The sequence below is a fragment of the Montipora foliosa genome, chromosome 11 (genome assembly GCF_036669935.1).
Source record: "Montipora foliosa isolate CH-2021 chromosome 11, ASM3666993v2, whole genome shotgun sequence".
In the NCBI taxonomy this organism is placed as follows: Eukaryota; Metazoa; Cnidaria; class Anthozoa; order Scleractinia; family Acroporidae; genus Montipora; species Montipora foliosa.
The window spans coordinates 27,417,008-27,432,007 of record NC_090879.1 but is presented as its reverse complement, the minus strand read 5'-3'; the positions used below and the strand labels follow the sequence as shown (position 1 = coordinate 27,432,007).

The following is a 15,000-nucleotide window of genomic DNA, read 5'->3' as shown; positions in this document are numbered from 1 at the left end:
ACTGGAGGTGCATGCCTTAGGTTGTGCCATATCAGATTCATGGTCCAACTCCTTGACATTTTGACAGCTATACAAGCTAAACTTACAAAGTTTCATCATAAGTGCAAGTACATGATTACAAAAGCCAGCAGATCCCGCCACGCACGTACATGAAGCATACTTTACACTTCCACTCACTAAACAAAGTGCAACTTTTAATTTATGAGGGGCTTCATTTTTTTTAAAGCTATGATGACACAAACATTGAAAAAAGAAATATTCATTGTCACTAGCAGCAACTACGTCCTTCAAGTATTCGTCTTCAAGGAACGTCTTGGCTTTTCTCATGCTTGTTGGAACTGTATGGCTCTGTTTACTTCGGTCAATGTTTTTCCCAGACTGAGAGACATGCAAATCCATTTCTGCCTTTGTAAACAATGGCATTCGTTGTAAGCTTGTTGACCACCCAGTTGATGGAAACCTTACAGTACTTTCCTTTAGCAACGGATCATTTCGAATTTGTAATTTTTCTTGTCTCTGCTTTCGACGCGTGTAAATAAGGTTCTTGTCCGGATCCACAACATCTTTATCACGACCAGAAGCCACATATTCAAGTACTCTACGGAAAAATTAGCACACCAGTTAATTGTGCAGAAACAGGTAAGCGACGGAAATAAACATTAAATCTCCTGATCTCTACTTGAAATAAGAAATAAGAAATGTTAAATATCGAATCCTTTTAACCAAGTACAGTATAAAAAAGCCCTTATTATTACGACTACTGAGAAATACATCGATAAGCTTACTTGCCTTTTTGCTAACTGTGCCTTTGTTTTTAATCCTTTTGCCGGGTCGCCACGACATTTTAACCAAAAGCGAAGCTCATCCGTGGTGAGTGTTGTAGGATTTCGTCCTTGAAGAGATGCTCCTGGTATATCGCCCTCGGAAAGACGGCTGGCACTTACAGTTTGATCAGCAGCCATATTTTACCACGAGTAAACAGAACAAGGCCCAACTAGCCTCGTTCTCGCACGTATCGCTCCCAGTCCCTTTTCATTTTGCATAGGGTGTATAGCCCGTCGAGCCGAAATCGAAGTGAGCTGTTGTTTCTAATATCTTACCAAGTGTGCTTTTATGTAGAACACTGAAACCAAATGGAAAATTCTCTGGTAACTTATAGGTTCAACAAAGACAGAGAAGGAATGGAACACCTTTAGTGGATCTGTGATTTCTGTTGTCTGCACAGTCTTCAGGTAAAAATAATATGAAATGTGACAGCCAAGAATTTTTTGAAAGAAAGATTCCCTCTAATAACAAATATGTTATTTGTTTCGAAAAATATTTCGCTGGAAAAGGTGGTCTTTATAAATTCATCATGTTTTGTAATATGCGAGCTTAACTGGATAGTTTTTATTGCAAAAGCATTTTCGTGTCAAAATGAGGTTGGCGTCTTTCTGTTCTGTTAACTTAATTAAATATACCATGCTTCGTGATTTCCACTCTCAAAATTACCTTTAGAACCTACTTTTTGCGTAGAATAAGCTTTTAGAATGATGTTCTTGTCTTCTGTGATGATACTTGACGATTCCGGAACATTTTGTGAAAAAAATATTGATAACGGGTCACATGCGTAACTTTGAACTTAATCTTCAACATTAATATTCAAGTTATCTGTAAAATATTATGTTTGACCTGATGATGGTATCATGAGGACACCGAAACGTTGTCTTGGATAAGTATGTTTCATGAGGACACCGAAACGTTGTCTTGGATAAGTATGTTTCATGAGGACACCGAAACGTTGTCTTGGATAAGTATGTTTCTGCCCGTACTTTTTATTATCAAATCCATTACATTATCATATTTGTGGTAATGCAGGAGTCAAAACAACGTGAAATCAAAGAGCTGATAATAGAGCGATTTCCGCTATATGTTCAAAACTGCAACTGAACAAATCACTTTCCGCGCCTTCGCCAAGTACGATTCTCTCAAACTGTTGTCTTCTCGTCTTGCTGTAATCTCTGTATTGTTTAAACGCAGTCTTTTAAATTATTTGCAAAAGGTAAGTTGAGTGCTCCACAGATTATAGAACGGTTTAGGAATAATCAATTCCATCCGAACATCGCTACTTAGAAACAATGCACTTATGGTCAGTTTCTTAATCGAGATCAGGGTGGCCCAAAAGATGCTCTTCTGTTTGCTAAGCTTATCAAAAAAAGCCGTGTCACTGTATCTTAGAACTCGATTTAAAGATAAAAATGCGTGCGTTTTGCTTTTGACACCATTACAGCTTGTTATAGTCTTTTTTTTAAAGTTTGATTCACGCTAAATCTTTTAGATTAGTTTCACAACGTCACAAAGGAACGGAAACTAAGTGTATGTTTCTAGTCATTGAGGCAAAGAAAGTAATTTGTGAGGCGCGGATCATTCCAAGAAAAAGAGTATTTCCATTTCGTTATTCGTGTTTTTTTTTTTTTTTCCTTTTTTTTTTTTTTCAGACTGCAGATTTCGTTCTTTGGTCGCGCTCTAATTACTATGCTGTGTCTTTCTGAGTGAGTCAGCAAAAAAAGGTCCGTAATTTTCAAGTTCGTCCTAATGATCTTAAATACTTTAATACTTCAAGGGTATTGAAACTAGCGTTGTGTGCTTGACTATACCGGTTCGCCAACGGCTGTGATTAAAATTCAGGACGAATGAACAATATCCTAGGCCTGCAGGCTTAACAAAACAACCGTAACGCCTGTTTGAATTGAACAAAAGTTTTTTCTTCAGATTTTCTGTGTGTTTGCTCAACACCTCAATGACAAAATTTTGCTCTTGGATATTTGTTGAGAAAGTTGAGTTGTATTCTGTGACAGTAGTTTTCTTTAACAATTTGTGATTCCTTAAATTGTATTTAAATCGGAAATCAGTGGTTTATCGTCAGAACCGACTGACAAGTTGATTAGGTGTTCATACATCGGTAAAAGTATGTTTATGCCGCGTTTTCCGGTCGGCGTCTTGTTCTAAAAATGATTCATTGTGTTAGGATGTTTTTTTTTGCAAAAGTTCTGTTCGTTGTCAGATAGTTGAGCTGTGTGAGAAGAAAGGTTGAAGACGAGCGACATCAGTTAAATAAAAGTTGAAATTTGCGAAGAACGGCCTGTTGAGTCTTGGCATTCGCGAAATATTTATCCAAAGGCTGTTTACTTCCAGTGTAAATTTTGGATTTCACGGTCCGCCATTACTCACGTTCAAAACTGGCCGAGGGACCTCAGAGGGTAGGGTCTAGGGAAAGTGACGTCATTTACTAACCAGATGAAAACGCAGTTCATTTTGTATGCAAAACACTAGTTTAAAAGTCTGAAAGCCCGAATCTCCCGTGCTGCATATTAATTAAGCCTCGTACACACGCATTGCATTCTTAAACTAATGAGTCTTTTACGTTATTTTCTGCTCGATCCAGCTCTCTCAAAAATTAGTTAAAATAAACACGTGTCTTTTTGAAATCAAGTCTTAAAACTTGGGTCACGTAGTGTTGAGTTAACATAGTTTTGAAATCCAAAGAAAAAGGAGAATTCATTTTTTGGTCATAGTAGTACTTGAAGTATGTCTTTTGCATCAGTGGTGAAGTAAATCGTTGATCGATGTTATCTTCCTGCTTCGTGGTAAACTTTAGTTTTTATAATTATGTCTTAGACTTAACTTACTTTTAACTTTTCGTATCTGGCAATTTTGCCTAACCAGTCAAGCGTTATGGCCCAAAAGCAGGATGTTCCTAACTTGTCATCCTGTTTGATTCCAGAGTTTTTTTCCGAGTTTGTTACGTCTTAGGGCGTCCAATAAGCCATCTAATTGAGGTTTAGATAAAGAAACCCGATTTTTGCAGATCTATAAAAATGTTTATTCTCGTCACAACCGTTATGTTAGAGTTACACGAAATGTGTTCCTTTCATATTTAGTCTAACATGATAACACGATATACAACGGCTCAAAATGAAATTATCTCAGGCTTTCTTGTTTTTTAACTTATTCGAAACTCCATCGATGCAGGAAGTTTATTGCCAAGAGGAAATAAATGGATTTATGCTGAGTGTGACATGCTTAGTTAGTTATTTCCCATGTTGCAGTTTGGGCATTTCTGTCATCCGGGATTTTCTCTAGATCCTTCACCATTTGTACAAGCTAAGCGGAGGCTGATTCAACAGAGTCAAATCAATTTTCCCTCCCCACCCTCCCTATTTTTACTTTGTTGTGGATGGCGTGTGTCCCCTCACCTTTGCTATGATCATGTCTTCTATATTTGGGTTTTTCTTAGGTTACCACGCTGATTTTCAATAAACGGCCTAGCCCATCAGGGCTTGGCCAAAATATCCCAAACAAATGTGGTATTATTTGTGTCCCAGCAAACGGAGCTCGCCCAGAGCAATGCCTTGCCAACAATATCAGTCAGACTGTATGAAGCATGAAGCATCATAAATGACTATTTAATTGTCGCTATTCTTTTCTCGTGACAGTTCACTGTTCCGCCTTATCGATACCACTCATGCATTTGGTAGCAAAATCTTTCTTTCCGCTCTCTTCAACTATCTCAAAACCTTCCTATGCGATGTATTACCATCCACTCAGGGACATTTTTTTGGCGGGGATCTGGATATCTTACATTTAAGCCGAAAAACACAAACAAGAGGATATGCGTTATTCACAACCAAGGCATCCACAAATACTTGACTATAACATGAATAAGTTTAGTTCATATCATGCATGCATCAACTATGTATTTGGAATGTTCAGATATTCAGTTTGTAGAAGCGATTTCAGGTGATTTCTTTAGGGGAAAGGGCGTTTGCAGTCTCTAAAAGACCTCAATGCCCCCGCCCTTTTCCCGTCAAAAAGGCTTCGAACATAGAGTATAATGTTCTTACCCAAACGCAACGCAATTCCTTTCTACATGTGATGGACTTATGATGTTTCACAGTTTGTAATTTTAAAGCTCTAATAGCTGATGAATAAATTCTCTAACTTGCTCAATGAACCGCTGATCCTTGGCGTGCATTTATAAATCATTGTGAACACCCAGTCAACTATGATCAAATAAACGAATGGGACATTTTATGACGAGTCCTCTCCTTTAATTTTTTCTTTGCTGAAGTTGTCATTGTGCTGGGCTTTTAGTAATAAGTAACGTTTAGACCTCTCTGACTAACTGAAACGCGTTTTGCCATATAGCAATTGGTAAGTCAAATGCAAAACAAGGTGGCATGAATGCGTAAAGATTCAAGAAGCAACTGATTTTTCAGAAGGAATATCTAAAGCTCTTGTTCTTTCCAAAGCGGTAGTTCACTATTGTACCGCATTCTAGTTCACTCGGTTTTCAACTGCCAAACTCGACATGAGTTATTTGATTTCATTGGTTTAATGATCAAGCAAGTAAAGCAGGACTCTTTTGCTCAGTGGATGACTTGTTAAAAAAAGGAGGGTGTGACATGTGTGATTCGGAGTTATTGGTAAGTTGCAGTCATCCATGATTCAAATATGTAGATATTGACCTGTTGCAATTGCATCCCGAAAAAGGGAATGTTCCCTCTTTCACTATTCTGTGCTCTGTGGTTCCATTAATACGTCCGTTTCTACAGTCAACCTTACTCATCCATTGAAAGTAGCATTGACTAAACAGTTCCTGTTTCATATCTCCTGTTCGGATTATCCTTCAGTAAAAGGCTGAATGTGTTAGCGCAAAATGATTGATTTTTGCACCCACTCATGGCTTAAATCTTGAAGCTGTTTAAACCAAAGCCAATAGACCCTTTCACGGTTTTTGGCGCCATCTTGGTTGGGGGGCAAACACGGCAAAATTTACAGTAAATGCATGGGATTTTGGCCGACTTTGAACCGCTGTAGCACCGCTAAAAAAAGACACATCTCCACAGTGATAGTGTGTGTTAAAAGGCATTTATACTGAGATTACTTTCATGAAATATAAAGAACAGATTCAGGCTACAACGACCATAAACGAAGTTTTAAGATTCCATACAAACCCTTCCAAAATCAACACGGCAAATTGCCGCGAAATTAGAAGCAACATAAGAAGATTTATTATTCGACTTTACGGACGTCTTACTCTCCTTAATGGTTTTATTTTTCTGTTGAATGAATGATATCAATAAAAGTACTTAAAGTAGTGGCAAAAGTTGGAAATCTGTCTCTTTTGAGCTGCGCTACAGCGGTTCAAAGTCGGCCAAAATCCCATACATTTACTGTAAATTTAGCCGTGCACGTGTTTGCCCCCCAGACAAGATGGCGGTCAAAAACCGTGGAAGGGTCTATTCCGTTATTGATAGAAACTAAAGCGAAAGTCAGTTTTGTTTATGTTGCTTAAATTAATCTTTGTTTCCCTCAAATAGCCTAAAAATGATTGCAAATTCGTCCATGTTAGATTTTACAGGAAGTTAAAACTTCCAGTCAAGTCTTTAAAATGCTTGGTGCTTATAGAAACATCTTACCACCTCTTAAAATGAGGCTTCAGAAATAAGAAAAAACAAAACAATGTGAATGGTGTCGAAAGGCACAGTTCGGCTGTAACCCGGCTTCCGGTACACATGCGTGTTTTAACCCCTTTACTTGGATACGGTAATACTGCAGGTCATCCCTTACACGATCTTGAAAGCGAAGGTTGGCTCAACCTCGACAATTCGACCACCTCTCATTGTCTAAACCTATAGATGAAATTAGTGCGAGGATATTTACAACTACAGGCGCCTTTAAACGTATAAGACCATTCATCTCAGAACAAGGTACTGCCCTCCAAATCTATCAAGCGTTCATCTTACCCCACTTTGATTATTGTAGCTCCTTTTAGGGCAATTCCAACTGAACTTTAAGTGATAAACTTCAAAACCTTCAAAATAGAGCTGCCAGGGCGATTGCCAGGTCCAATTACAACACAAAGTGCCAGTTTCCTTTTAAATATGGTTAATTGGAATAATCTAATATTACACGCCGGAAAAAGATTAAAGCCATATTGATGTTTAAAATGATCAAAGGTCTCTCCCCAGCGTATCTCCAGAATTTATTTATACCCGCATTACACAGTATAACTTTACCTTTTATAGCTTTAGCTTTAGCTTTAAAAGTTAACTTTACAGACTCTGAGGCTAAACTCGAGTTGTCTATGCCACGCACAAATTATTGGAAGCGTGCTTTTTGTTATAGCGGGGCACTGTTAAGGATACGTTTGCTTGTCGGCTTACGAATATTAAGATTCCCTAGGATATTTCAAAGGGGAAATTGACCAACTTAATAGCAGCTGTCGGTCGGGCTCCCACATGACACTCTTGTAAAACAGTCTAGTTGTAATGAAACTTCTCACTGTAATATATACTGAAGACTTTACCGTGTATAAATAATGTAATATGTATGTGTATAGAAAATCTTATGAACGCGAATGCATTTCGTGACTTATGGACACGAGTGAAAGTTGAAAGTTCCCCTGGCGAGTGCGACTTGGGAACTCTCCGATCACGAGTGACCATCAAACACAAAATGCAGGAGCACGTTCATACACATTTTTGTTTATCGCATACTCAACAAAATCTTTCCATCGCTTTGTTGCCAGAGCAACTTCCGAGCTGCACTCTGAAACCTCTTTTGCCCTTTAACCTATTTATGCATTCGTCTAACAAAAAAAAAACAATATTCTGTTGAGTAAATAATGAGTATGTACTCGGGGGATCACCTTTTTGGGTCGCTGGGCTTCTGGCAATCGGCATACAAAAGTAAAAAAAATATATGTAAAATAATAAGAGATTTTATGACCATTCGAAAACTCGATTAAAGAGAATTTTTGTTACAGTTATGTGCTTAGTTACCTGGCCTTTAAATAAAAGTGAAGTTGGAGTTGACCTTGTCATGATACAGACCTCCCTGCTTTTCTTATGTTAATGATGTTCTCTTGCTAATAAGTTGGAATTTGAAAAAGAAATACAGTGAGGTTTCTATCAAAACAAGGTCAGCTTTATGGGGAGAATAAGCGAGGATAAATTGACAAGGGTGAAAATTTACGGAGTTAAAAATCATCATGCAAAAATTCTACAGTGGTTTGAAAACTCAAAAAAATAGGACTGAGTGGTAAGATACGTAATGAACAGCAATGGATAATTTTCAGTACCGTCGATTTCAACGTTTCAACTTGGTAACAGAGAATACATGATATTGAATAACCTTTTATTACTTTAAAGAGCAGATTAAACATTAAGCGTCTTTACTTTTCTTTCCTTCCAGCTTCATCCTTGATTTGACATTGGATCATCTCATCGAAAAAGCTTTCATTGTCATTTAGTTATTGAAGAATGGTAGATGGAAAGTTAGAAACTGTAGAGCAGCAAATGCTAGAGCTTGCCATTGCAATAAGTGTAGAAGACAGATATCGTGAAGGAAGGGCTCATTTTCATCTCGGCACTGCTTACCTCAACCTACCTGATTATCAACAGGCCATAAAAAAATTTTCACAAGCATTACATATTTTCATTGAAATAGGCTGCAGGGCTGGGGAGGGATCAACCTATGGAAATCTGGGAATTGCGTATCTTAGTCTAGGTAATTTTAAACAAGCCATTGAGTACTACGAAAAAGATCTTAGTATTGCTAAAGAAGTAGAGGATAGGGCTGGGGAGGGATCAGCCTATGGAAATCTAGGAAATGCCTATCGCAATCTAGGTGATTTTAAACAAGCCCTTGAGTACTACAAAAAACATCTTAGTATTGCTAAAGAAGTAGGGGATAGGGCTGAGGAGGGATCAGCCTATGGAAATCTGGGAAATGCCTATCTTAGTCTAGGTAATTTTAAACAAACCATTGAGTACTACGAAAAAGATCTTAGTATCGCTAAAGAAGTAGGGGATAGGGCTGCAGAGGGATTAGCCTATGGAAATCTGGGAAATGCCTATCTTAGGCTAGGTAATTTTAAACAAGCCATTGAGTACAACGAAAAACATCTTAGTATTGCTAAAGAAGTAGGGGATAGGGCTGGGGAGGGATCAGCCAACGGAAATCTGGGAAATGCCTATCGCAATCTAGGTAAATTTAAACGAGCCCTTGAGTACTACGAAAAACATCTTAGTATTGCTAAAGAAGTAGGGGATAGGGCTGGGGAGGGATCAGCCTATGGAAATCTGGGAAATGCCTATCTTAGTCTAGGTAATTTTAAGCAAGCCATTGAGTACTACGAAAAACATCTTAGTATTGCTAAAGAAGTAGGGGATAGGGCTGGGGAAGGATCAGCCTATGGAAATCTGGGAAATGGCTATCTTAGTCTAGGTAACTTTAAACAAGCCATTGAGTACTACGAAAAACATCTTAGTATTGCTAAAGAAGTAGGGGATAGGGCTGGAGAGGGATTAGCCTATGGAAATCTGGGAAATGCCTATCTTAGTCTAGGTAATTTTAAACCAGCCATTGAGTACTACGAAAAACATCTTAGTATTGCTAAAGAAGTAGGGGATAGGGCTCGGGAGGGACAAGCCTATGGAAATCTGGGAAATGCCTATCTTAGTCTAGGTAATTTTAAACAAGCCATTGAGTACTATGAAAAAGATCTTAGTATTGCTAAAGAAGTAGGGGATAGGGCTGGGGAGGGATCAGCCTATGGAAATCTAGGAAATGCCTATCGCAATCTAAGTAATTTTAAACAAGCCCTTCAGTACTACGAAAAACATCTTAGTATTGCTAAAGAAGTAGGGGATAGGGCTGGGGAGGGATCAGCCTATGAAAATCTGGGAAATGGCTATCTTAGTCTAGCTAATTTTAAACAAGCCATTGAGTACTACGAAAAACATCTTAGTATTGCTAAAGAAGTAGGGGATAGGGCTGGAGAGGGATCAGCCTATGGAAATCTGGGAAATGCCTATCTTAGGCTAGGTAATTTTAAACAAGCCATTGAGTACAACGAAAAACATCTTAGTATTGCTAAAAAAGTAGGGGATAGGGCTGGGGAGGGATCAGCCTATGGAAATCTGGGAAATGCCTATCGCAATCTAGGTAATTTTACACAAGCCCTTGAGTACTACAAAAAAGATCTTAGTATTGCTAAAGAAGTAGGGGATAGGGCTGGAGAGGGATCAGCCTATGGAAATCTGGGAAATGGCTATCTTAGTCTAGGTAATTTTAAACAAGCCATTGAGTACTACGAAAAAGATCTTAGTATTGCTAAAGAAGTAGGGGATAGGGCTGGGGAGGGATCAGCCTATGGAAATCTGGGAAATGCCTATCTTAGTCTAGGTAATTTTAAACAAGCCATTGAGGACTACGAAAAACATCTTAGTATTGCTAAAGAAGTGGGGGATAGGGCTGGGGAGGGATCAGCCTATGGAAATCTGGGAAATGCCTATCGCAATCTAGGTAATTTTAAACAAGCCATTGAGTACTACGAAAAAGATCTTAGTATTGCTAAAGAAGTAGGGGATAGGGCTGGGGAAGGATCAGCCTATGGAAGTCTGGGAAATGGCTATCTTAGTCTAGGTAATTTTAAAAAAGCCATTGAGAACTGCGAAAAACATCTTAGTATTGCTAAAGAAGTAGGGGATAGGGCTGGGGAGGGATCAGCCTATGGAAATCTGGGAAATGGCTATCTTAGTCTAGGTAATTTTAAACAAGCCATTCAGTACTTCGAAAAACGCCTTAGTATTGCTAAAGAAGTAGGGGATAGGACTGGGGAGGGATCAGCCTATGGAAATCTGGGAACTGCCTATGGCAATCTAGGTTATTTTAAGGAAGCCTTGGAGTACCATGAACACAGTCTTAGTATTTTCAAGGAAATCGGTAACTGTCTAGGAGAGGGAATGGCTTGGTATTTGCAAGGTCATGATCATGAATGGTTGGGTTTCTTGAGTAATGCACTTAGTTGCTATCGTTTAAGTATAAAACATTTTGATAAAACAAGGCGTAGTCTGAAGTCAGAAGATGAATGGAAAATAAGTTTTCGTGATTCTTATCGCCTGTCATACACTGCTCTGTGGAGGACACTTTTGAAGAATGGAGAGATTGAAGAAGCTTTGTATGCAGCTGAGGAAGGTCGTGCACAGGCTTTGATGGATATTTTGAAAGATCAATACGGCACTGACTTTCCGTCATTTTCTGCACTTGCTCCGAATCAAACTCTTACAGCTGCATTAGAGCTTTTACCTTCACAAGCCGTTTTTGTGGCACTTGACCATAACAAGATCACGTTTTGGGTGCTAGGAAAAGACAGCAAGCTGAGCTTTCGGCAAAACGAAATCGAGAATGGAAGTGCTGATTTGTTGATGGAAAGTATTTTCAAAGGGATCGGCGTAAGGGATGGTGTCAGATGCGAGAATCGTTCTTTGGATCCACTTCGCCGTGACCTGTCTTACAGCAAAAAAATTATCACTGAGAAAACAGTTCTACCATCCTCATCCTCAGTTAACTCTTTACAACCGTTGTATGATGTCTTACTCGGGCCAATTGCAGACTTGTTCCAAGGAAATGAGTTGATCGTTGTTCCCGATGGACCATTTTGCTTGGCTCCATATTCTGCATTAAGTGAATCTATCAGGATCCGCACCGTTCCCTCGTTGACCGCTCTTAACGTGATCGTTGGTGCACGTGAAGACTTCCATAGTAAGACTGGAGCACTGCTTGTAGGTGATCCGTGGTTGAAAGAAGTTACTAACAAGAAAGGGGAGCCCATTTTGGAACAGCTTCCGTACGCAAAACATGAAGTAGAGATGATTGGACGACTTCTTCAGACAACACCGCTGACTGGAGAAAGTGCCACGAAATCTGAGGTGATGAAAAGTATGAAATCAGTTGCGTTAGTTCACATTGCAGCACATGGATGCCAAGAAACGGGAGAAATTGCTTTAACCCCAAATACCGAACGGAAATCGCCAATTCCCAAAGAGGAAGACTTCATTTTGAAAATGTCGGATGTTCAGAAAATTTCTCTTCGAGCAAGACTAGTTGTGCTGAGCTGTTGTCACAGTGGCCGGGGAGAAGTGAAGTCTGAGGGAGTGGTGGGAATTGCAAGGGCTTTCCTTTGTGCTGGAGCTCGGTCTGTTTTGGTGTCACTCTGGGCAATTGATGACGAGGCAACGTTGCTGTTCATGAGGAGCTTCTACCAGCACCTGGTAGATGGAAAAAGCGCAAGTACAGCTCTTCAACAAGCAATGAAATCTTTTCGAGAGTCAAAGCAGTATTGCGCTATAAAGCACTGGGCGCCATTTGTGCTGGTTGGCGATGATGTCACGCTTGATTTTCCAAAAAAATGGTAAGTGAAGTTCGAGTTTAACTCAGAAAACAAGAATACTTTCAAGCTGGAAAACTGACGACAGGAATCAAATAGGCCTAAAATGGCATGATAACGAGATGCTAGCTTCGTAGTATAAACAATTCAAAGTTTCCTCTAACATGCTTTAGTCACAAATGTAATTTCCACATGCCTATCACGCATGCACAGTAGCGTAAAGGATACATTTTCATTCAGTCTTTTCTGACTTCTTGTTAACTAGTGAAGATGGCTCATTTTTTCACCTCGTGATGTCTCTTTTGGTGTTTATGTTCTCCCATATATAGATCTCTAAACTTCATCTTTTGTAAGGAATTCGAAGACAGCATCGTCCTGCACGTAGCCATTTGCATCGGCGCATTGTACATGTACGCTCGAAAGAACCAGCTACATTTAGGGCTGTTTTTTTTCTTTTTCCAGAATCGATGTCGATGAAGCTAGGAAACTACCTGGCAGGGCTGACGCTTCAGTGATTGCCGAACTTGTAAAAAAAAACAAACATTAGAACGGGTTGACAATCATCGTTATGTCAGTAGAACAAGCTCCAAAGGTTTAGAAGAAGTTTACTGCGTTACCTAAACCAACAGACTGAGATTATTGTAAGTGAAATTATGACAGAAAGCTTAGATTTATAGTAATTGCTAGTATTCCCCGTAATTTTGATACTTCGTTACTTATATAACTTCTATAGGCAGTGTTGCTTCAGTTGCTAAAAATCATGTTTTCTTTAGTTCTTTGAAACTGTTTTTGTTGTATGAGTGTAAGCCACTTTCGAACGATAACAAAAAAAAAACACTTCTGCTGATGACCCTTAAAATCAGGCTTTTAACGTGATAAGCAAAAGAGAAACATTTGCAACATTCAAAGATCACAAAATAGAAGGGAAAGAACGGGTGAAAGTTTTTTTCCTTTTCTTCTGCATAACAAATGAATGAAATCATCAGCAATGAAGAAGACGTTTTTCTTTTCTTAAGGACGTTCGCGCCAATTGCTACTGCGCATCCTTACAGCGCACGCAAATTCACATGCCACGTCATGCATCGAACGCGCGCGCTAAGTACTAAAATGAACAATGATAGGGCAGATGGCCATTGCTATAGCTTTGCGTGGATTTAACGATCTTGGATGTTCGGTAACCCCTACTTTTCTTTTCAGAAACAGATTTTATTTACAATTATCTCCACTTTGTCCAAAAATGAACAAAAAATCAAAGTAGGAAGTTAGATTTCTTTCCTCGGGACATGGAATCCTGCCGTTTTGCGGCTGCAAGGCGCATTCAACTATGGTCGCTAAATGCAAACTTGTTCTTTAAGGAACCTCAACAGTTAACTAAATTCACTTTATGGGTCCACTTAAACAAAGTTTGTTAGAGAACATTTCACTTCAAAGATGTAATTGCAATATTTTTGGGCTTACAGATACTGTGGCCTTATTCGCTAAAGAAGCCGGATTTTCTCAGATTTAGGGTGTTCTTCCGAAGTCGAAGTCGAAGTCGGTGACCCCCCATTTTTTTGACATTTCTGACATCACCAACTCATCATCATCTTTTCATCATGTTAGGAAATTTTCGCGCGAACGTCCTTAATAAATTTCCAAGTTCTTTATAGGGCGTACTCCCTCGAGTTATCGGTGGTGTTTTTAAGCAAAGTGAAAGAATGTGTTTGCATTCGAAAGTAGTTCAATTCCTGGAATAATAGTTAAGGAACTAAAAAATCCGCTAAAATTTAGAAAAAAATATCTGGAGCAGATTCATAGCCACCTTCACAACTGGAAAATTTTAAGGTGGCCCTGATTCCGCTTCAGAGAACTTTTTATACCTCTGCAGAGACATTTATCCTAGCCTGCTAACCACTTTACAGCAATAAAAAATGGTGGTCCCCAAGTTCGTTTCTGAGATATAAGCTTTTGAAGACAAAATATAAGGTTTTTTTTTTAGAAGGCTTGTTCGTTGCTATGATAAACTTTTACGTCGCATTTAAGAGTGCACCTTGTTTAGCGGCATGATTGGTGTTTCATTTGGTACCATAACATTTGATGTTATGTGAAATAATTGGGGTAGATTCAATCCTTTCAAATAGTACAGTTGGTTGAAAGTGTTGGTTTGAGCCTCAAGGGAACGAAAGCCTACAGGCAGTCTATACTATGGCCTCTAATTTAGACCATTTCCGTCGCAATGGTCACACTGATGGTATTTGGATATCCGGGTCATGTAACGCAACCGAATGTTTAACATACGTTTTAAACTGAAACCCTAATTTAATATAAGGCTCTGTTGCATTTTGCGATCTTTCATGCAACTTCTCTTGAAACGCCATAGCCAAACAAGTTGCAAGTTGCACACTTAACCATTGCCAAAAACAAGGTGAGACAAATTGCAGAACTCTTCGGGGAAAGTAGAATCCATTGCTACTTTGCGCATTGGTTTACGCAAATTAGCAACGAAGGTTTCAAGCAATGCGTGCTGTGAATTCTGCCCTGCAACTTCTGTCTCAACGGATTGCGTCATCAGCCAGTAAAATAAAATGTTCCTTTAACCTCATGAGATCATCGAAAGCGAGACAAATTGCAAGAAACGTTGCCCAGTGTAACAACCGTCAAGCGAATAGCTTTGCAGTGTGAGAACTCTTGTCGAAACAAAATTGACAGACAAGTTGCTCGAAAAATTGCGAGTGTAACAGCGCCTTTATGGGTCAAGTAAGTAAGGAAACCATCTAACGTTGGATAAGACAATTCACTGTCCA

The 15,000-nt window shown here is 39.1% G+C and overlaps 2 protein-coding genes across 4 annotated transcripts in view; one reads left to right on the top strand and one right to left on the bottom strand.

Annotated features, from left to right (window-relative positions):
* Positions 1-974, bottom strand: part of LOC137976840 (uncharacterized) — a gene marked incomplete at its 3' end in the record, with an annotated part of 2,090 nt that extends 1,116 nt beyond the window's left edge. Inside the window, exons 1-2 of the mRNA XM_068824177.1 lie at positions 790-974; positions 1-598 (exon numbers count right to left, since the gene is read on the bottom strand). The exon at positions 1-598 is cut by the window's left edge and continues 1,116 nt beyond it. Coding sequence (XP_068680278.1) covers positions 1-598; positions 790-962 — 771 coding nt within the window. The remainder of the gene's footprint in view (positions 599-789) is intronic.
* The window catches only part of LOC137974622 (tetratricopeptide repeat protein 28-like), a 28,467-nt gene extending 15,652 nt beyond the window's left edge, over positions 1-12,815 (top strand). For 2 of the 3 annotated variants that reach the window (XM_068821536.1, XM_068821535.1), the window contains exons 3-4: positions 8,239-12,241; positions 12,680-12,815. In XM_068821536.1, coding sequence (XP_068677637.1) covers positions 8,307-12,241; position 12,680 — 3,936 coding nt within the window. In that variant the 5' untranslated portion in view covers positions 8,239-8,306 and the 3' untranslated portion in view covers positions 12,681-12,815. Of the gene's footprint in view, positions 1-1,159; positions 1,233-8,238; positions 12,242-12,679 lie in introns of all 3 variants that reach the window. The other variant, XM_068821534.1, reaches the window with a different exon arrangement.
* The last annotated feature ends 2,185 nt before the right edge of the window (positions 12,816-15,000 follow it).